This window comes from Artemia franciscana, chromosome 18, assembly GCF_032884065.1.
Source record: "Artemia franciscana chromosome 18, ASM3288406v1, whole genome shotgun sequence".
In the NCBI taxonomy this organism is placed as follows: Eukaryota; Metazoa; Arthropoda; class Branchiopoda; order Anostraca; family Artemiidae; genus Artemia; species Artemia franciscana.
This window is the reverse complement of record NC_088880.1, coordinates 21,069,765-21,091,973: the sequence shown is the minus strand read 5'-3', so window position 1 is coordinate 21,091,973 and position 22,209 is coordinate 21,069,765. Positions and strand designations below refer to the sequence as shown.

The window sequence follows — 22,209 nt, the reverse complement described above, 5'->3', positions numbered from 1 at the left end:
TTTCAGCTAAAAAAATTAGTTTTTTTTATATTTAATCAATGTAAAAGAATGCGTTTTCTTAACTGCAATTCAGGAGTGACATTGAAACTTCAAACGAACAAAAATTATTCCGTATTTGAAAGAGGTTGTCCCCTCCTCAACTCCATGCTCTTTACCTTACCTTAGACCTTAGATCCTCCAGAGCCAGGGGTGGCTCACAGGGCGTCTACGAAACCTCGCCAGACATCTCGGAGCTGAGCTGCGGCCATAACGTCCTCCCACCGTGGTTAAAGAGACAACTCCGCATTTCTCAGGTCTTGGTCGTACTGTCGTCGTAAGGTGTGTCTTGGTCGACCTCTTTTTCGCCTCCCCTCGGGACGCCAATCATATACTGTATTCGGGAGTCAATCCTCTGGCATACGGAGGACGTGGCCAAGGTATGTCCATCTCCTACGTTTCAGAAGGTCAGTAACTAATGGCTGACCGTTTCGCCAGCGAACTTCTATGTTGGTGACCTTTTCCTGAAACAATATGTTCAGGATCCTCCTAAGGCACATGTTTTCAAAGGCTAGGACACGTTTCTCCAGCTGGGTGTTTAATTTCCAGCATTCACTAGCATAGAGGAGGATGGACATCACATTGCTATTCAAGAGGCGGAGCTTCAAGCGCATAGATGCTCTTTATGCTAAAGTTTATTTATTGTTTTAAAATGTAGAGTTGTAAGATAGACCCCTGTAAGGGGGTAACAGAGTTGTAAGGGAAAACATCTTCTAAAATTTATAGAATCTCAAAGAGAATCAGAACAAACACCAAATAACGGACACAAAAAAGGCAAATAGACGGTCACACACAAAAATGAGAGGAAGTCGAATAATTTAATAAGTTAGATTTTCTTGGCGTTGATGTGCCTTTGTTCTTGTTTTTTTTTTTTTTTTCTTAGCAAACTTTGTTTAAATAGAGGCTTATGGAGTCTTTCAGCCTCCAATGTTTATTTAGAGATGGACCGTATGTGCTTTGGATATAACTGCAAGTAACTTTTCGCTGAAAAGGAAAAATTTCCCACGGAACTAGTTAGTGTAGAATTAACTATTTTAGTAGTACTCGTCTTTTGTTTGACATTAAATAAAAAAACAAGTTTTTTAAATGAAAGTAAAAAGCGACATTAAAACTTAAAATGAACAGAAATTACTCCGTATATGAAAGGGGCTTTTCCTTCTCAACACCCCGCTCTTTACGCTAAAGTTTGTCTCTTTCTCTTAACTCTACATTTTAAAACAGTAAAAAACTTTAGCGTAAAAAGCGGGGCGTTGAGAAGGAAAAGCTCCTTTCATATACGGAGTAATTTCTGTTCGTTTTAAGTTTCAATGTCGCTCCTTACTTTCATTAAAAAAAATTGTTTTTTTATTTAATTTCTGAACGTTTTTGAATCAATGCTTGTTTTGATTTTGGCTCTCCGCAGAGGAATTATTAAAACGAAATTTGTATATTTTTTTTTTTTGGCTAAATGGCTTTCTCATAATATTGATCGAATGGTTTTGAGAAAAAAAGAACGGGGGAGGAAGCCTAGTTGCTTTCCGATTTTTGGTTAATTAAAAAGGCAACTAGAACTTTAAAATTTTATTACGAATCTTTTTATAAGTAAAAGATATACGTAGCTTATAAATTAGCTTACGTAAAGAACTTTTGTATTATTATGTTTTTGTTACATATTTGAGGGGGTTCGCCACCTCGTCAGTACCTCGCTCTTTACATTAAAGCTTAAATTTTGTCCCAATTCATTAAGAATGATCCCATACCTGAATCACAAAAGCCGCAGAATAAATTTTTGAATTACTAAAAATACTTTGGCCTAAAGAGCGAGGTATTAGGAGGAGGTGAGCCCCTCATATGGGTAATAATTTCTGTTCGTATTAAGTTTTAATGCTGCTGCTTACTTCCAGCTGAAAACTAAACTTTTTCATTGTTTTTTTAAGTAATGCTAGTAAATCCTGCGCTCTAATCATGAACATTTTCTTCCCCCATGACAAATTCCTCGATGGAAAGTTCCCCCAGCATATTCCCCTCTTCTCAGCCCCTGCCTCTAGCCAAAAAATCCTCCTGAAAACGCCTGTAAACTTCCCAATAACCATTACTATATGTAACCACTGGTTAAAATTTGAACTTGTAACCCCTCCCACGGGGACTGTGGGGGAGTAAGTCGTCCCCAAAGACATAATAATAAGGTTTTTGGACTACGTTGAATAAAATCTCAGAATTTTGATCCGTTGACTTTGGGAAAATAATTAGCGTGGGAGGGGGCCTACGTGCCCTCAAATTTTTTGGTCATTATAAAAGGGCACTATAACTTTTTATTTCCGTTAGAATGAGCCCTCTTGCAACATTCTAGGACAACTGGGTCGATACGATCACCCCTGGGGAAAAAACAAAAACAAAAAACAATTAAACACACAGCCTTCTGGCAAAAAATATAAAATTCCACATTTTTGTAGATAAGAGCTTGAAACTTCTACAGTGGGGTTCTCCAATACACTGAATCTGATGGTGTGATTTTCGTTAAGATTGTATGACTTTTAGGGGGTATTTACCCTATTTTCAAAAATAACACAAATTTTCTCAGGCTCGTAACTTTTGATGGGTAAAACTAAACTTGATGAAAGATATATATTTAAAATCAGAATTAAAATGCGATTCTTTTGATGTGGCTATTGGTACCAAAATTCGATTTTTTAGACTTTTGGTTACTGTTGAGTCGGGTCGCTCCTTACTACAGTTCGTTACCACGAACTGTTTGATTTCAATGTTATTGCACCAGATTATATTCGCAGTCGGTTTTTCACCCGATGTTTTCTGTACAGGGCAACTTACACCCATCTTGAAAACAGGAAGAAAGGTAGCATTTTTCCTCGGATAGCACACTTACTGTGCTTCAGTTTTATACAAAATTCTAGGAAGGCCTATATTGTCAAATTTTAGACACGATTGCTAAATGCTAAATCACCACTTCGATTTTACGGTTGGGCTGGATGGTACTGATGCTTTCTTCTCCCTAGAAGCTATTTGGTCTGATTTTGTGGCAGCGGGTGATTCTCTAGTCATTATCTCTTTTGATGTGAGCTGGGATTTAGACTCGTCGGTGCATGTGCATATCCTTCTAGAAGTGCTTTTAAAAGGATTAGATTTTTATATTGTCAGAGTAATATATTATAAGTACAATACCCTTAGAGCGCAATTTAAAATGCCCTCAAATCTTGAGGAATCAACTGTTTTACCTGTCCGTAAGAGAGCAAGACAAGGTTCAGTTGTGTCTCTAAGTTTGCACAGCAATAGTGTTTGACAGGTGCAAGTCTAAGTAACAAAGTCTTGTGTTTAAAAATAGACTGATGTTATTTTGATGATATATGCTAACAATCTGCTTGATTTTTGTAGGTCAGCTCATCAATTATCGAGGAATCCTGATGCACTAAATAGGAAATACAATGACGTGGGTTTGTCATTTAATGTGTCAAACTCTACCGTCTTGTTTTTCAATGCGGACCACTGGAAATACGAAATCCCTGTGAGTGATTTAGATGTGAAACCATCTGGAAAAATTTTCTATTTTGGTTTAACTGTCTGTTGAAGCTATAATTCCACCAAGATACAGCTTGTGTTGCAGAGAAGTGAAAATATGGACTATGTAAGGGTCAATTATTTGTAACAGACGTAGGTTGTGCCATAAACATCTTGCGTCGCTGTATAATGCCAGTGCCCTTCCACTTGTACTGCATATAGCACCTTCTATGATATTTTGATCGTCTAGTATGTTCAAAAGTACGAATATTATTTTCTGATTCAGAGAGTAATAAACAATCAAGAGAGATAAAACTCTAAAAAAAGATTACTTCAAACGAGACGACGGCCAATACAATTATTATTCTCAAATTTTTGGAGGAATAACCTTCCATTTGACATTTTTCTGAGGATTAAAGAAATGGCCGTTAGATCTTTCCACCATGATTTCCATTTGTCAAAGGTTCGTTTGGTCGACAAGTACAATAGCCTTTTGTTTGAAAAGTTCCAGAATTCGGATACTTTTTATCCTCGTTTTCTTCTGGGTCCTGCCACTAAGAATTTGTCGTCTAAAACTCTTAGTAGTCAACAAGAAGCAGTTTTGTCAAAGGGTTTTAGATTCTGTTCTCCTTAAGAAAATAACAAAAAAAAAAAAAAATTCTACTGGCCGTCGTCTCGTTTGAAGTTTGTAGAGTTTTATCTCTCTTGACTGTTTATTGTCATGTCTGGCCAGTTCGGCTTAAGGACTTTGATTCACAGGGTTTTCTTTGAAACTCTTACCTTGAACGAGTAACTGTTTTATCCAGCGTTATTATGGTGTATAATATCTTGCTGTCTGTGTTAACTGTGTCACCAAGAAGTTTCTGGGAACCCTTAGGTGACAGCGAACCCATCCATCTTGTGGCCAGCAATCCCTTGCCAGTACTTTTGCTAATGTACATATTGTGTAAATACGCCTGGTGTTATGTAGTATGACTTTTTCTTATTTTTCATTTGTTACGCTGTATTAATTCATTTAAATTTTCTGGCAATAATTCTACTTACTTAATTAAAATATGAAATCTTGGTTGGGAGATATTTTGTTCTTGGAAAGTTACTCGTCCTGTGCTGGTATTCCAGTAGCTGTCAATCGACTATATTTTGAGTAGAGCTTCAGAAACTAAACCGGTTTTTGAAGTGCAGAGAATAGATACCCGTTTGGATGAATTTGATTAACTCTTACCGAACATGGTTGCCCAAACAATGAATTATATTGTACCATTTTAAGGACACTCCAAGGGTGGGGTTACTCAGAGATGATTTTTATTTACGGAGTAATGATACAGCAATAATTCGTAACACGGGAAACATATAGGTATAGCCTATCAAGGATGTGTTACCAAAGGTTTGGGTGAAATATCGCAATAAATTAGTTATTTGAATTTTTCAAATGAATTTTCGTGAAATAGTTAAGGGTTTTTGAGTTTCAAGATAGAATGAAAAATAAGGGTTTTCTTATATTTGGTATGTAGCATAGGGACAAATTAAGGCATAAAATGTAACAGTTAATCAGGGCGATGCATATTTTCAGGGAGACTGCATTGATAACATAAGGAGTAATTTGACATTATATTTATTATAATCTTCAGAGTTCAATATTACTATTCTAAATTATTTTGAGTTTCCTGTGAGCTGAGAAATAAAGAGGCAGCTTGTTCCTAAGGGGTATTATGCAAGTTGAGCAGCAAAAATGGTGGTGCTCTAATGAAATTTTATTTTTAAAGCTGAAGAATAGACATTCAGGATATTAAACAGAGAGGTTTGGGTTCTGTTTTGTCTATTTTAGTGTCTTGCTATATCATTTGGACAAATTTCTTTTGTCTTGTAATAAGATCATAGCCTACTTTTAACCAACAGATTATCGGTATTTAAATTTGAAGATTAATTTACTATTCAGTAACTATTTGAGGCGTTTTATATCAGAATGAGTTTAGGCGATACTACTTGAAATTATCTATTTTAGTTGAAAGAGGAGGTTTGGAAGTAACCGTAGGGGTAACAAGCTCTAGTTCGTTCAAGAGATAACAGGAGAAAGTAGAATTGGGATTTTTGTTGAAGAACATAAATAAGCTAAAAAAAAATCATGCTTAATACTTTCAGAAACAACAAGTAAAGCAAAAACAATTGAAAAACAACATTGCTAGAATAAACAGATAATGGAGTCCTGTGGTGGCGCAGTGGTTTTGACCTTAGCTTGGTAATACGGGACGCAGAGATCGAATCATGCTGCAGGAATGCACTGCAGGGCCAACGCAGGGACCTTGGTAGTCAAGAAGCGTCGTTAATCCGATACAACAGATAATGGTAGAATGACTTTTATAGGAAGTTTCATCGGCACCAAATAAACATAAATCAACTCTAGGTTTCTACTTTTTCCAAACCCTGTCAATGAGTATTTCTCCAGGATAGTTGCGGTTGTATTTGTTTTCCCATTTAGATTCTGACAAATGGGAAACGGTAGTGGCTAGGTATCTGGGCTGGAGATTTTCGGCTCCCTGCCATAGCTATCAAATACATGATTCCCATTATACTGATCCCTTTCCATTTACGAACTAATGTGTTATGTCTTTTTGTTAATAAGCTTTTTATAACAAACAGAAAATTTGCCTCGACAGTGTATTATTTAACCTTACAACCTAATCATACAGAGACACCTGGTAATCCCACTGATTTTAAAATGGGTAATTAATTCCTAGAAATTTCGTAAGTAAGGCTGGTTGTAAAGACTCCCGGGTTTGTGAAAAGATGAAAAGAAGGATTAAAAATCAGATGTTAAAACATTTTGTGTGTCCTGTTTTAATTAGTTTGCTTTTTTGCTTAAGATTGCACAGTGAGTCCTTACAGTTTAGTGCGTCTAATCCCAGGTCTAGTTTTGTGAGTTTCAAGACAACTCTTGCATTATGAGAGGCTCGTTTCTATTACTATTGAATTGAATTAATTTAAATTAAGTTACACTGACTATAAAAATACACCTTTGAAAGGTATAACAAGCATCCGTCCAAGGAGACACAAAGTTCCAAGGACAAGTGACTACAACAACAAATATTCATGAATGGTAATACTCAAATCTAAAAATTAAGTAAATATAGCAAATACATGTAATTAAAATGACATTAAATTTCTATAATTGCTGTAGATCTTCAGCCACCTTAATACTCATCTAAAGAATATTATATCCTTCAAATCTAAATTTCAAATCCTTCCTGGGTACTCTATCTATGCCCAGTTACAAGGTTATCTATATTTCTAGTGCTATGGTGATATAAACAACTATTATTCTTGGGGTATTTTCAATTCATCTTCAGTTATATCATACCAATATTGAAATAAAAAAAATTCAGCCTGATAATCCCTAAACTTCCCAACATTCATTACCCTTAGCTTTCTATACCGAGTCCCTGTATCACTAAAATATTTCGCATATACTTCGGTTATTCTCAACACTGTATTTTCTAAAATTTACAAGCTTTTTAATTTGAGTAAAAACTATAGTTTCAAAAAAAGTAAAATTTGAAAATACGTTAATAGTTTTATTGCAAACTGCTAGCTATAAGACAAAACCTAATGAAAAGTAAGGACTATCTATTGCTTGCTGAAAAAGGAGTAAATATTTAATCAGAAGATGATGTTTCAAATAAAAATAGCTCCATATCCACTTACCACTTTAGAAGCAGCTAAAGAGCTATACCGTTTCCAAAATAAAGTATCAACATAAGAACCAAGATATTGGCGGAATTTACCTGATCCAATTTTTTTTCTCTCAATATCCAATAACTTCCGTCAAGGTCAATCGGTAATTCCATTCTTCTGTAAACTATAAGCTGTTCTTTACTTACATTTACTGATAAAAGCCTAAGCCATGTGAATGTACAAAGTTGAGCCATTGCGTTAATAATCTTTTCTATTAAAGATTCGGCATAAAGATTACAAAAAGAAAGAGGGGTATCATGTACAAATCAAGTGAGGCAGGCACCCGGTAATTCTATTCTTCTGTGAACTATAAGATTTTCTTTACTTATATTTACAGATAAAAGCCTAAGCCATGTGAATGTATAAAGTTGAGCCATTGCAGTATTAATCTTTTCTATTAAAGATTCAGTATAACGATTACAAAAAGAAAGAGGCGTATCATGTGCAACCCAAGTGAGGCATGCCCCTGGAAGGTAGAATTTCATCATATCAACATAAATAGCATAAAGCAGTGGACCTAAGAGAACCAAGCCGAACTTCACATTTAATAAAATCCTGACAAGAAGTAACATCATTTTAAATAGCTGTTACAGATCTTTTAGTTAATAACTTTAAAGCCTTTTCATAAGTAGATTCCTGAAACGAAAACATTCTAATCTATGTAATAAAATATTAAAATCTGCTTTATTAACTGATTTTCTAAAAATAGAAATATTTTACAAGAGAAAATCCTTTTTTCAAGACAAGGATTCACAGAATTTGTCAGGGACTGCACAGCAAGAGATGTCAAGTTATTCCTACTGAATCCAAGCTCCTTCTCGAACAGAAGTCCTTTTTTCAAAATATTATACAAATAACGGGGCAAAATTTAAATCTGTTATATTAGAGGAATATTGAAGGATTTAAATAGGACTTCATTTCTAAATGTACGAATTCACCCCTATAAAATGCAATAGCATTACTTTGCTTCCCTTATGGCGTCTAGGAGTGTTCTAGTTTGTGGTTTAATGTTTAAAGTATGAAGAAGACTGGTTAGGTGGTAAATTATTACAGCTATGAAGGGGTTAAAATTCAATAAGTGCCGTCTGAGTTAAGTTTAATATAAGAAATTGATTGAAAATTAGATTTAATTTAGATTGCAATTTCAATTTGGCTTATTTCAAATTGAGTTAGGTTTAATTATTAGCATTAGGACATATCTAAGGGAAAACTTTCAGGATATGACTGTGTTAAATAAGCTGTTTTCGAAATATAGGTCATAGACACTCATGTAGTTGTAGTTTAGGTATACCCCTTCCCCAACATAGAGCCGAGCTTCACGGACTGATGTGGAAACGGAGTGATATTGTTCAAATGAGATTCTGAATTTATGTGTTTCTTGGGATAATACTTGCTCCAACCTCTCAATATCTAATGACTTCTACCAAGATCAATTGGTACTTCCACTCTTCTGTAAACAGTAAGATTTTTTCTTACATTTACTGATAAAAGAATAAAGCTTTTGAATGTATAAAATTGAGCCATTACACTGTTAACCTTTACTATTAAAGATTCAACACAACGATTACAAAAGGCGCGATTCGTATCATTTATGAGTAAATTATGCAAGGCACCAGTCAGGTATAGTCTCATTATATCTACAAAAACAAGATAAAGCAGTGGACATGGAACAGAACCAAGTGGAAGATCACATTTGATAAGGGACTGAATAGAAATAACATCATTTAGCATAACTGTTGCAAATCTTCTAGTTAAAAAATTCCATACCCTTTCGGAATTAGATCTCTGACACAGAAACATTCTGATCTATGTTATAAAATATCAAATTATACTCTATCAGCTGCCTTTCTTAAATCCAAAAATACTGTAAAAGCAACCTAATTTTTTTCAAGACAAGTATTCAAAGAATTTGTCTTATACTTCACAGCAATGGACTTCAAGTTGTTCTTACTGAATTCGAATTTTGTTTCGAATAGAAGTTCTTTTTTTTTCAAAAACTCAAACAAATGACGTTGCACAATTTTTATATTATCTTGGAGGATAATTAAAGGATTGAAATTGGTCTAAAATTCTCTATGTTCAATTTCACATCTCCGTTATCCATTGTGTTTACTTTTGCTTCTTTTAGGGAGCCCGGGAATGTTCTAGTATGTAGTTAAATTTTTATAATATGACGAAGACAAAATTAAAGGTATACCATATCAATTATGATGGGGTAAAAATTTAATCTGTTAGTACCAGCTGAATTAAAATTAATATATAAATAAATTGAAAACTAGATTATATTTATATTATCATTTATCGTCTTTATATTTATCATCTAAGCTTGTTTTCAAGCATAGCTAAGAGACGATTATTTAGTTGTATTTGAAACATACCTCATCCCCAGCATAGAACCAAACATGATAGAATAGAGTAGAAACAGAGTAATATTGCTCAAGAGAGTTCCAAATTTATATTATTCTTTGGATCATACTCTCTTTACTTTCAATGATAACTAAAACATTCAGACCATGGCTCATATATCCTCCCCATGGTTCAGAATTCTCTTTGAATTTTGTACCAAAGATATATTTTCTCTTCTTCGAATTGTATCCATTATACCACTGGTTCACTGAAGGTGTTAACATTGAGCTCGTGGTTGTATCTTTTGACTGCAAAATATGACTTTTCTGAATATTCACTACGGCATTATATTTCGAGGCTGAGTATAATTTACATGCTGATTTAGCATATATAATCAAGGCAGCGGTGGTTCAATCATATCCAAAACTCCACTACACTAGTCTTCTTCTTTTTTTAGCGGCCAATCCTCGAATTGGTGCACAAGTACAATTGGAACATATGCTTTGTGGACTCTGAGTTTAGTTTTTGTGAAAATCTAAGTTTGGCCAATAGTTCTTTTTTAAACTATTGAATAAAGCCTTATTGGCCATTTCTGAGAATAGAAGCCTCTGCTCTGCTAATGATCTGCTTGATACTTATTGTACAGGTACTTCACTCACCTTTGGGAGTCGTGATGTTCGCTACCCCTTTCACTCCCTCATCAAACCCCTTATACTTTTTAGGCCTGTTAAAAAGGAGTAAGTCCGGCTATAAACAGATCTCAAAGAGATATGTATGCTAAACTACAATTCCGTCTAAAAATCCATCTAAGGCAAAATGAAATAGGAAGGCCACTGGAGAGAACTATGCCAATTAAGAGAGGAGTGCAAGGTTTGATTACCTCCCTTTTTGCCTTCAATAATTATTTCCTCTAAGCAAAATACCTGTTTGAGACGTTTTGGGTTCTCTCTGGTCTCAATAGCTGTTTAGTAGCCAATGTTGAGGACAATTTTAACATCACCCGAACCGTGGACGAACTTTCTGAACCCATTTCATACACCTCTGAAAAATGCTATTACAGATTAGAGATTCAATGTTGATATTATGGTTCTCAATAAGAAAGGAGAGGCCACACGAAAGCTCTAGGATTTGTATCTTAAATTACACAAGCTATTAAACAAAACTAAGTATTATAGACAGGGAGCTACTAACATTTGGGCTTACAATAGTAATTGAAAAATTGCATTACCCAAATTGATTACCAAAATTATAGGGTTTTCAACTAATAAGTGTATGAAAAAAAAATTAATTATAAAATGTTTTGAATAACCAGTGCTTTTTTAGAATGTATTTATAGATTGTATATCTTGTGCGGCGAAAAACTCTGGTTATGGTGGCCTATTAGCATTGATAAAGAAACTTATTTTCGAATTTCTAAGAAATGGAAGTAAATCAGAGGATGCCATCTTGTATAATTAAAAGAAACATTTCCCAAAACAAACTATTCAAAGACAATAAAAATTATGGTTAAAACTAAAACAAGTGGATACAATGTCAAATAGTAATTAAACATGGAAAAACACCAATTACAATCAATAAACAGGTGAAAACCCAAAAACAAGCAGAAACTATTATAAGTAATCAAGTAAACCTTAAAATGAATATGAACTACCACAATCAAGAGTGGGACTAACGACACCTGTGACGTGTAAAAACTAAAACGTCATTTGCACTTTGCTGAAAATATTGTTGTTTCAGGGTGTGATGCTTTATTTCCTATGACAAAAGTAAAAAAAAATTGTTATATTAGCCAAAATTACAAAAAGAACGAATAAATTTTAGATTGAAAATTCAATATACACTGCTATACATTTAAGAAGGTCTGGAACACTTTTTAGTTTTTACAGATAAAATAATTATGATGTATTTTATTTTTAGTGAAGGACAAAGAATGATTTGGCATTTGACATTCGCACTTAATTTTTTGGTATCCAGAAACAAGATCTCGGCTATTTGGAAAAAAATGCAACAAATCTTGATAAATGCTGTACTGTCAAATTTTGGAAAAACTGTATCCGGAAAATAATTCAAACTCACTGTTTGAAAATCTGCACTATCTGTTTGCTTCTATTTGGTCGAATCCATTCAAATCACCAAAATATTAAAACTGAGGATATAGATAAAGGTAATAGGAACCTTCCCTCCCCCCTCCACCGCTCAATACAACCTTAAACCTATACCTGATTCACCTCTAACCTAATAGATTTTATATCCTAAGCAGAATAATTAAATATATTTGTTTAAGTTTATATATTGTTGTCAAAACCAATTTTGGGTGCTTTAGGCTTTTATTATTACGAGTTATTTTTCAGATACACATAACTATTACTAATTATTTCAGAGATAAAATTTAAAGGTGATTTTCCATTTATCAAAAGAATATTGAGGACCAAAAATAATTGTTAATTGTAGACGATTTCAAATACTTCGCCGAACCTTTGACGGTTGTGGATTGGGAAAGAGTTTTTTGTTTTAACCAGTAGTCTTTTTTTACATTTTAAAGCAGTTCTATGGTTTTAACTTGTTTTTATCTTTACTGGGCAGAAAAAAAAAACTAAAATCAATCAATAGAGGTTAAAAATTGATAAGAAAAGCCAAAAGGAATTAAAGTCCAAGGGAAGTTAAATTAAAGAGCTATAAAAGAAGAAAAAAAATAATGCTAAATTCATATAAATTAGTGAAAAATCCACTGCCTAACTTCAGAATTTCTTTAGAAAGTAGAGACCTAGCATCAAATTTTAAGTAAAACGTCACTTTTTGCATTATAATTCCCATTGGATCTCCAGTATCTGAGTCAGTGCTATGTTTGATCCAAAATTGGTATGATACTTAGCTATTTTCAGCACCTAAATAAGTCTGAAGTTAGGATGGCAGCTCCCTAATTAAGGTGTCATAGGTAAAAAAAAGGTGGTGTTTCCAACATTATAAAACGAAAGTTAGCTTATTATGTATTCTGAGAGCTAAAGGAACCTAGTTTTCGGATAGTGGTGTTCTAGTTCTGGCTCATTAAAACAGACACCAAGGTATTGGTTTTCAATACAGGATAGCATCATTCCATTGGAATAATTTGCAAAATTGTTTAAAGTATTGAAATTGGAAGGCAATTTCTCCAATTTTGGTAACTCAAAAGCTTAAAAATTAATAATATATTATCAAAATTATTTGTTTGTGTTTTAGAAGATCACATCTAGTAATTAGTATCTGCGATTTTTGAAATTTATGAGCTTTACTGTTGCTGAAGTTAGTAGACTGGTACCTCAAATTCAGATAAAATTCTACCCTAATACTGAACCTCGACTTTAATACAAAACTCGTGTTATGCCAGTAGATTAATTAAAGGAAGAAATGTATATAGAAACCAGATACTCTTAAGATACCGAGACTTTTAAATATAATTACGGATGTCAAAGTTATATCCAAAAAGATCAAAATCGAATTTGTAGGCTAGATAAAGCTTATAAATCTGATTTCTTTCAAGTTGTCGCATGTGCATTTTTAGATTGTATTTAGAAGTGACAGGATCCTTATAGGAGAATTTTACGATACTGCTCAAATTCAGACAATCTAAAATATATTGTGTATTTTCCTTAGAATATTCAAATCTAAAAATATAATCAAACTTGTGAATACAGGGGTGTATAATTTTATAATATTGTGCCCATTGGTGATCTATTTTGTTAGTTGTGTCTTTAACGGTTTCAGGATCTATAATATATTCTATAAACTCGAAAAATTCTGGCGTTCCACTTATGATCTCCTTTGGACTTGCTTTGGGTCTGTACTTCTGTATGATACGTGTACCGTGTTTCTGTTGAAAAAGTTCCCGTCAAACTGATCTGGATGTTTCAACTTATCATTAAAAGCTGATACAAGACGCTCAAAAGGATCGCGTACAACTGCAAACACAAAATAAGAGCCGAGTTTCATTTACTTCTCTTCAAAACCCAAATTTCTTAGACTGTCAAATTTTATTAGATGATGTACGTCATAACGAATTATGTTTGCAGCATCGGTTTCATTCAATTGCTTTGTTAAAATGGAAAAAATCCCTTTCCAGAGAGAGCTACCAGTCTGAAAAAAAAACATATTGGTGTCAGATTGTTTAGTCATTAGTTAGTATATTTTTACATGCCTCACTTGGTGTTTGCAGTTACCCAAAGAGCATTTGAAGAAAAATAAACTCCAGCTACGGTAAATGTTTGGGAAAATACTACAGGAGATAAAATATATGCTTGGTGCCTTTTTTCCGAACCCAAATTCTCGGTCAAAGACATTGCACAGTCAAACTGGAATAAATAGAGAAAGCAAAACACATAGCTTTTGAAAATAAACAAGAATTTGAAAATAAACAGAACATTTACTTTGAAATGTGAAGACAACATAAATGCAGACAAAATAATAAAAATACAGCAAGAATCATGGGAGGATACTGACGCACGAGCCTAGATTTGTAGTTGGAAAAATTTATATAAGAAAATTCACTAATAGATATATGATGTTTTTAGCATTTTCTAATTGAAAGATTACTTTTAACCCGTATTTTGTAACAGATAGGGTGCTTTCATTGTAAGTTGTTCTTATTCATGTTTTTCTGTTTATAAATAATTATATCAAGTCTTTTTCTTATTTTATTGTCAAGTCTTTTTCTTATTTTATTTCTGAATCAGGTAAAATCCCGTCCAACATCAAAGGACATAGAGGTCGGGCTTTAATCCATACACTTGGTGAAGAAATTTGTACCTTTAAAAAGGTGGTACTACTAATCTAATGCCTATTCGCATAAACATAGTACAAACAGCATTAGAAGATTTATCTTACAATGGGTTGAAAATAATGCACAATTGGAACAAAAAGAAGCAATGTTTGTCCAACAGCCCGAGCCATCAAATATGACAAAACTTGTTCAAAAAAAAGGAAAAGGGAATAGAAATTATGTTTAAGAGTGAATTAATGAAAAGTGAGCATGAAAATATGATTAAAAACCAAGAAAAAGTTAGAATTGCAACAGCTGAAGCTGTATGAAACATGAAACAAACATCACTGAATATCATATTTAATTTGAAACTGAAAAACAAAACTGAAATTTTGAGCAGCGATCCTTGGTAGTTAACTAAAAAAGATTTATTTTGACTTTGCTAACATTGTTCGAAATTCTTTATGATGGTTCAAGATAATAATGAACGAAAATAAGGAAAAAATACAAGGTTGGATGACAACTGGCAGCAAAGCTTATATCGAATCGCAAGCAAAGTATGTCCTTAGAAGAGATGAAACAGCGGAAATCACAACGAATCCCAAGAAAATGAAAAAATTTTCAAAATGTATGACTTTGAAGAATGAACATGAGAAAAGAAACTGAATTTTCGCAAATATTTGTTGATTCAATTGAAATTACGTATCTAAATATACATTTACATATATATATATATATATATATATATATATATATATATATATATATATATATATATATATATATATATATATATATATATATATATATATATATATACGTATATATATATATATATATATATATATATATATATATATATATATATATATATATATATATATATATATATATATATATATATATATATATATATATATATATATATATATATATATATATATATATATATATATATATATATATATATATATAAATTAGTTGTCTGTGTGTTTGTGTGTCTGTCGAGTGACGTCATGTTTGTGTGTCGACTGACGTCATGTTTTCAACTGACGAAATTACAGACCGGGATATCGGGACACAAATGACGACCGGGACACCGGCACATAGGGAATATAAATGACGACTGGGACACTCAAAGAAAAAGCGACCGGGACACAAGGAATGTTCGATTAGCAATCACCATCAACAAAGAACCGGGACACAAATGACCACCGGGATACAGGGAGTAACTAAAAAGAAAAAAGAAAAAAAACTAAAAAAACTAAAAAAAAGTAAAAACCAAAAAAAAACTAAAAAGAAAAAAAGGGGAAAAATAAAAAAATTATTTCATCATATACCATTACAAAAACGAATGTATATACAGACCGGGACACCGGGATACAAATGACGACCGGAACACAGGGAATATAAATGACGACCGGGATACAGGGACACAACTACAATGGGGACACCGGGGTGCAGAGGTGGATATATAAATGACAACGGGGACACAGGGAATGTTTGATTAGCAATCACCGTCAACAAAGCTCAAGGGCAATCATTAGAATCATGAAGTATAACTAAAAAAACTAAAAAAAGGTTAAAAAGTAAAAACTAAAAAAAAGACCAATTCAAAAACGAATGTATATACAGACCTTTTGTTGGGTTATTGCCTCTGAATTATTTGTCTTTATTGTTTCTATTGTTTGGTAAATGACGACTTATACTTATTGACGACATGACTGCCTCTCCATGGATTATTCTTCATGGTTGATTGGATATGGCTATGCTGTTTGACCTATGTGATTGTATGGATGAGTAGGGTTAAGGCCTCATTCAAGTGCTGGTCTATGTTAGTCACTATTTTAGGAAAACAGTCTTCCTTTTCTCCTTCTGTCTCTCTCTCTTTTTTTTTCTTTTTTTTATGTGTTTGTGCTGTTGCATAGGTGATTTCTCTTTTCATGATATATATATATATATATATATATATATATATATATATATATATATATATATATATATATATATATATATATATATATATATATATATATATGCATATATATATATATATATATATATATATATATATATATATATATATATATACCCCAACACCTAGTTGGTGGGGCGCTTCGCGCCCCCCATGCCCCCCCGTGCGCGTAAGTCGTTACGCGCCATATTAGTTACGCGCCATTGTAGTTGTGTCCCTGTGTCAGACCTATGAATATAGATAGATTTATATATGTGTTTCAAACTACGTAAAAATTGCGAATATACAACATTCTTGGCTTTCCCATTGTCTGTCCATATACAAAGCCGTATGTACTAATAAGTTTACGAACTACGTAAAACTTGTGAATATACAACAGTCTTCGCTGTCCCATTGTCTGTGCGTATAAATAGATTGTCAGGTTTACCGACCCTCAAAGATGCAACATACAATTGTACATTGGTAAAGCAATCTGTATTAAGATATATCCCGCATTTTTCTAGTGATTGCCCTTGAGCTTTGTTGATGGTGGTTGCAAATGCTAATCAAATTGGGAATTGCAATCTTTTAAATTGAAAAAGCAGATCCGTTGGAATCATGGGAATGCGAGGAATAAGAACAGCCTCACCCTCATAAGGCCCTGTCAAGATTGTGGCCTCTATTAGGTTTTCCATTGTTTTTTTACGGTAAGTCGCGTGCCATTGCAAAGCTTTGGTGGGTTGATATTTCTTAAAAGTATTATTGGTACGCCTATTTTTAGTTGTAGCACGTGTGGTGGAAACCCTGAAGGATCTATGGAATTTAAAAATTCAGATGGATAATTAACCGCTTCATTTGGTTCCAAAATACAAATTAACTGCGTAAAACTTGCAAATATACAACATTCTTTGCTGTCCAATTGTCGCTGCATATAAATAGATTGTCAGGTTTACCGACCCTCGAACATGCAACGTACAATTGTCCATGGGAAAAACAATCAGTATTAAGATCTATACCACATTTTTCTAATGATTGACCTTGAGCTTTGTTAATGGTGATTACAAATTCTAATCGAATTGGGAATTGCAATCTTTTAAATTGAAAAGGCAGATCCGTTGGAATCATGGGAATGCGAGGAATAAGGACAGCCTCACCCTCAAAAGGCAATGTCAAGATTGTGGCCTCTATTAGGTTTTCCATTGTTTTTTTTACGGCAAGTCGAGTGCCATTGCAAAGCTTTGGTGGGTTTATATTTCTTAAAAGTATTATTGTTACGCCTATTTTTAGTTGTAGCACGTGTGGTGGAAACCCTGAAAGATGTATGGAATTTAAAAATTCAGATGGATAATTAACCGCTTCATTTGGTTCCAAAACTGTGTCGACTGACTTGTAAAGGACTGCCTGGTCTTGAATCTTGGTCAAAACAATATTGTTGATTTCGTGGACGTCTATATTTTTGGGTGCGAGAATCGCTCTTCCACTTAGCCATTTATTATTTTTATAATTTTTTAGAATATTTGGAAATACTTTTTCATTCAATTCATTTTTGGACGTCACTAAATTACAGAAATCAGCAGGTAGTTGTATACGTCCTGAAATTGAGTCTACTGGGAGCTTTCCGTTTCCCATTGCCAGCAATTGATCCGAAAGTGTTTGACCAGAGTCATCGTTTTGCAATCGGACACGCATATTTGTAGTTAATTTTAAGGTTTTTACGTGTGCCCATAAATTAGAATTTTTCAGGCAAGCATTCATTTCGTCTGCAGGAGTTGATCTAGGTATTATAGGTAATGTTTGCCTGAAATCTCCCGCAAGCAATATTAAGGTGTTGCCAAAGGGTTTCGACTTCCCTCGCAAATCTTTCAAGCATTGATCCAGAGCCTCGAGCGATTTTTTGTGTGCCATTGTGCACTCATCCCAAATAATAAGTTTGCATTGCTGCAATACTTTACCCATCCCAGATGATTTGGAAATATTGCACGTCGGAGTTTCTGTAGAATGCAAGTTCAGAGGCAATTTCAAAGCGGAATGAGAAGTTGTTCCACCAGGCAGCAATGTTGCGGCTATTCCGGACGACACAATTGCCAACGCTATATCATTTTTTGATCGAATTGATGCCAGAATCAGTTTTATCACAAACGTTTTACCAGTACCTCCTGGCGCATCCAAAAAGAAAATTTCTCCAACGTTGTTATCGACACATTGCATTATCGTATCATAAATGTCTTTTTGTTCCGACGTTAACTTGGAAATGTTATTTTGTACATACGACAATAGATCACTCGTACTGTAACTTTGTTCACGATCCAATTCTACACGGGTCGAAACAGCAGCGATACGGTTAGGTGAAGGCATTCCCAAATCCTGAAGAGGTTTGTTTGCCATACGTACGCACAAATCTTCTATAACAACTAAAGTGTATTTATAAATTTCTGATGTAAAATCAAAAGTCATATCTGACGTCTCTAACTGTTTTCGATGAAGTATATCTTCGGACATTTTTGATTTATATTTTCCCCATAACTCTGTAGGAGCTGATGGAGAGCAAGTTGTTAAAATGATGCAAAGCAATGCACGAATTTGACTTGGGGTTGACGTTTCGCACGCGTCATTGATGCAGTTATCCCAGTGTTGGTCATTCTCCAATAAATTCAGAGCTTGGCATGCACTACAGTAAGTGTCATGTATAGTACCATTTACAGTCCTCAAATACTCAAAGGATTTCGGACCGGGTACATTCACCAAAAGCAGGCGTAGAAAGAAGCATTCATGTTGATTGGGGTGAACGGTGTAGAGTCTTCCTATCGTGGTATCTTTGAAGATGGTAGGTTGGCCGTCGACTGACTTACCCTGTTTTCGACCTTCAAATACTTTATTTTTAGTATTCCACGTGTAATACGAAGGCACTTCAGTATACAGCAGTTTTTTTGCAAAAGAATCATTTTTGCAAAGTGAAAAAAAAGCTGTTAATGTTGTATCCGGTGGATTCAGGACTCTTTGTTGCACGTTGGTTTCCGTGATATAAACACATTGACCATTTTGTAAATGTACCGCTAAGTGAACAACAGCTGGACTACGTTCATGTATCGGAAATGAAAGAATTCGCCAAACAGCTTCATTACTGCTTATGTGTCTTCTAGCCTGATATTCTACGATTTCATCGAAATCTTTGATTTCGGACTGCAAGCCAAAAACTGCCATGTCACTGCCTTTGTTGACGTATTTACATATGTATTTGATTGCCTTTACGGAGTTACAGTATTCAACGTTTATGTGTGCATTAAATGTTTTTGATAATAATGGGGAATATGGAACCACCCACTGGTTATCTACTTCGATGGTGGTACCGTTACGCTTCTTTATTATTGCTGTTTTACTGCCATCTTCAGTAGATCTTCTTCTATATTGTGGGTAACCATCATTGCCAGTAATTGTTTTGGGTACTAAAAGTCGAGGATATTGCTTTGTGCAGCTTCGTTTGGCCATGCATGGTGAATTTTCGTTCAGTGCACCGCAAGGTCCATGTATCATATTTTTTACAATAATATCATGTAACCCCTTATCGACATTTTTATCAGGTAGTTCAGCGGAAATCACATCATCAATTTCGTTCGAAGTAATTTTTTTATGTAGCCAGATTAGTATATGTGCGTGTGGCAAACCTCGTTTTTGCCATTCCACTGAGTACATCCAGCATCGCACTGACCCAAACACTTCATGTTTTACAAGGTAGTTTATCAGTGATTTCAACTTTTGCCGGAAGACACGTGCCGTAATGTCATGCCTATGAACCGCCGATTGTTCTTGAAGTAAAAGCTGCAGTATCTCGTCCCAAGATTGATTACATGTAAATGTAATGAATAAATCTGGACGACCATAGAGACTAACATACGCAATAGCATCTTGAGCATATTCTTGCATATGACGGGGACTGCCAGTATATGACGAAGGTAAAATTGTTAATCTTCCAACGTTTGTGGTATTACCGTCATTTATAACTGCATCTCGCAAATGAATGTATTGTTCAGAGCGGAGCTTGGTCTGATTCAGGCGGATATATAGCAAACGTTCTGATTCAATTTTAGCATACATATCCACGACAAATTGGTGAAACAATTCACGGCATTTTAAAATATAATTTTCTTCATCCTGCCGAATCATTAGTCTATAGGAATAATAATGCATTGCACTGCATTTCTTATTCATTTCTTTGTTAGTGGCTGGATTCATCAATTTAATATTAAAGTGATAGCCGTCGGCTCCATCCCAAAAAATGATAGGATATTGTAGGGCATCGTAGCATCGATGAGTTTCAGCAATTCTTAACAACTGAGCGTTTCGCTTATGAAGAATAATATCTCGAGGTAAAAACTGATCACCGACCATAACGATTGCCACTTCGTCGATAGTCGGAGCATTGTATCTACGGACATGTTGGCCAGGAGGCGTTTTGTCAGCGGAAATAACAATTTTATGCGTATCACTAGGCATCAAATCGATGGCTGTTTTGAACAGACGCACTAATTTATTATTTTCGTGGAAAAGATGTTGCAATTGGGAAACGATTGTCCTTTCAACGTTGGGAGAAATTTCGCAACGTGCATTCAATTCAGAATTTCTATCACTGATGAAGTACAATTGTAAAAATTTATGATTCTCGCCTGAGAATGGTAGAAGGGATCCTGCTTTATGATAAATTTGCCCTTTTACTTTGAAAGTAGACATAAATTGATCTGGATTTTCGATTTGGGCTCCAAACGACGTCATTTGGAAACATGAGTTGTATTGTCTGATTTTTGACAAAAAACGCTTAGATTCTGACGTAGTCCCAGTAAGGAAAGTCTTCAATGGCTCTGGTGGTGCAGCCAATAGACGAAGTTTAACTTTTCCTGAGGCACAACACATTCCCATTGTTTCACCATTGAATTTCAAGGCCTTGCAATAGGGACAAATCTTAGACATTTTCCCGATTTGAACACATCTACTCAAGCTATAATCATCGACTGGGTTGTACCTGAATGCCAGGCGATAACTTTCTGGTTGCTCTGATTCCTCGGCACGCTTTCTTTTCTTACTTTCTTTATCAGCAGCAAGCCTGATTTCTTGCTGTTCTTGTGATTCCTCGGCACGCTTTCTTTTCTTACTTTCTCTATCAGCAGCAAGCCTAATTTCTTGCTGTTCTTGTAATTCCTCGGCACGCCTTCTTTTTTCACATTCTCTTTTAGCAGCGAGTCTGCTTCCGCGTTGCTCTGGTAGTTCCTCGGCATGCTTTCTGTTCTTTTTTTCTCTATCAGCCTCAAGCCTGTTTCCCTGCTGTTCTCGGCACGCCTTCTTTTTTCACTTTCTCTTTTAGCAGCAAGTCTGCTTTCGCGTTGCTCTGGTAGTTCCTCGGCACGCTTTCTTTTCTGACTTCAGCAAGTTTTTTGGCATAGACTCTTTGAGCATCTTCATCAGTCATTGTAAACTTAAACATTAATAGATTTCTACGTGAACATATGTCTTATAAAACTTGAATGACGTCACTGTCAAAGCAAAAATGACGGCAACTAATTTCATGACGTCAGCCGACACAGAAGCATGACGTCACCTGACAACTAATTTCATGACGTCAGCCGACACAGAAACATGACGTCACCTGATCCACAGATCCACAGACAGACAACTTATTTTTATATATATAGAAGATATATATATATATATATATATATATATATATATATATATATATATATATATATATATATATATATATATATATATATATATATATATATATATATATATATATGATATATATATATATATATATATATATGTATATATATATATATATATATATAATCACTTTCTATCGCCATTTGTCTCCTCCCATCTGGGCCAAAGAATGCTGTTAGACATATCATGCTGAGTTTCCATCAAA

General features: G+C 34.3%; 1 protein-coding gene across 1 annotated transcript; it reads right to left on the bottom strand.

The window, feature by feature from the left end:
* Nucleotides 1-13,027: 13,027 nt before the first annotated feature.
* LOC136038396 (carbohydrate sulfotransferase 11-like) lies at nt 13,028-13,569 on the bottom strand. Its single transcript, XM_065721467.1, is given in 2 exon segments — nt 13,028-13,461; nt 13,464-13,569. Coding segments are annotated over 2 exon segments (540 nt in total).
* Between the last annotated feature and the right edge of the window lie 8,640 nt (nt 13,570-22,209).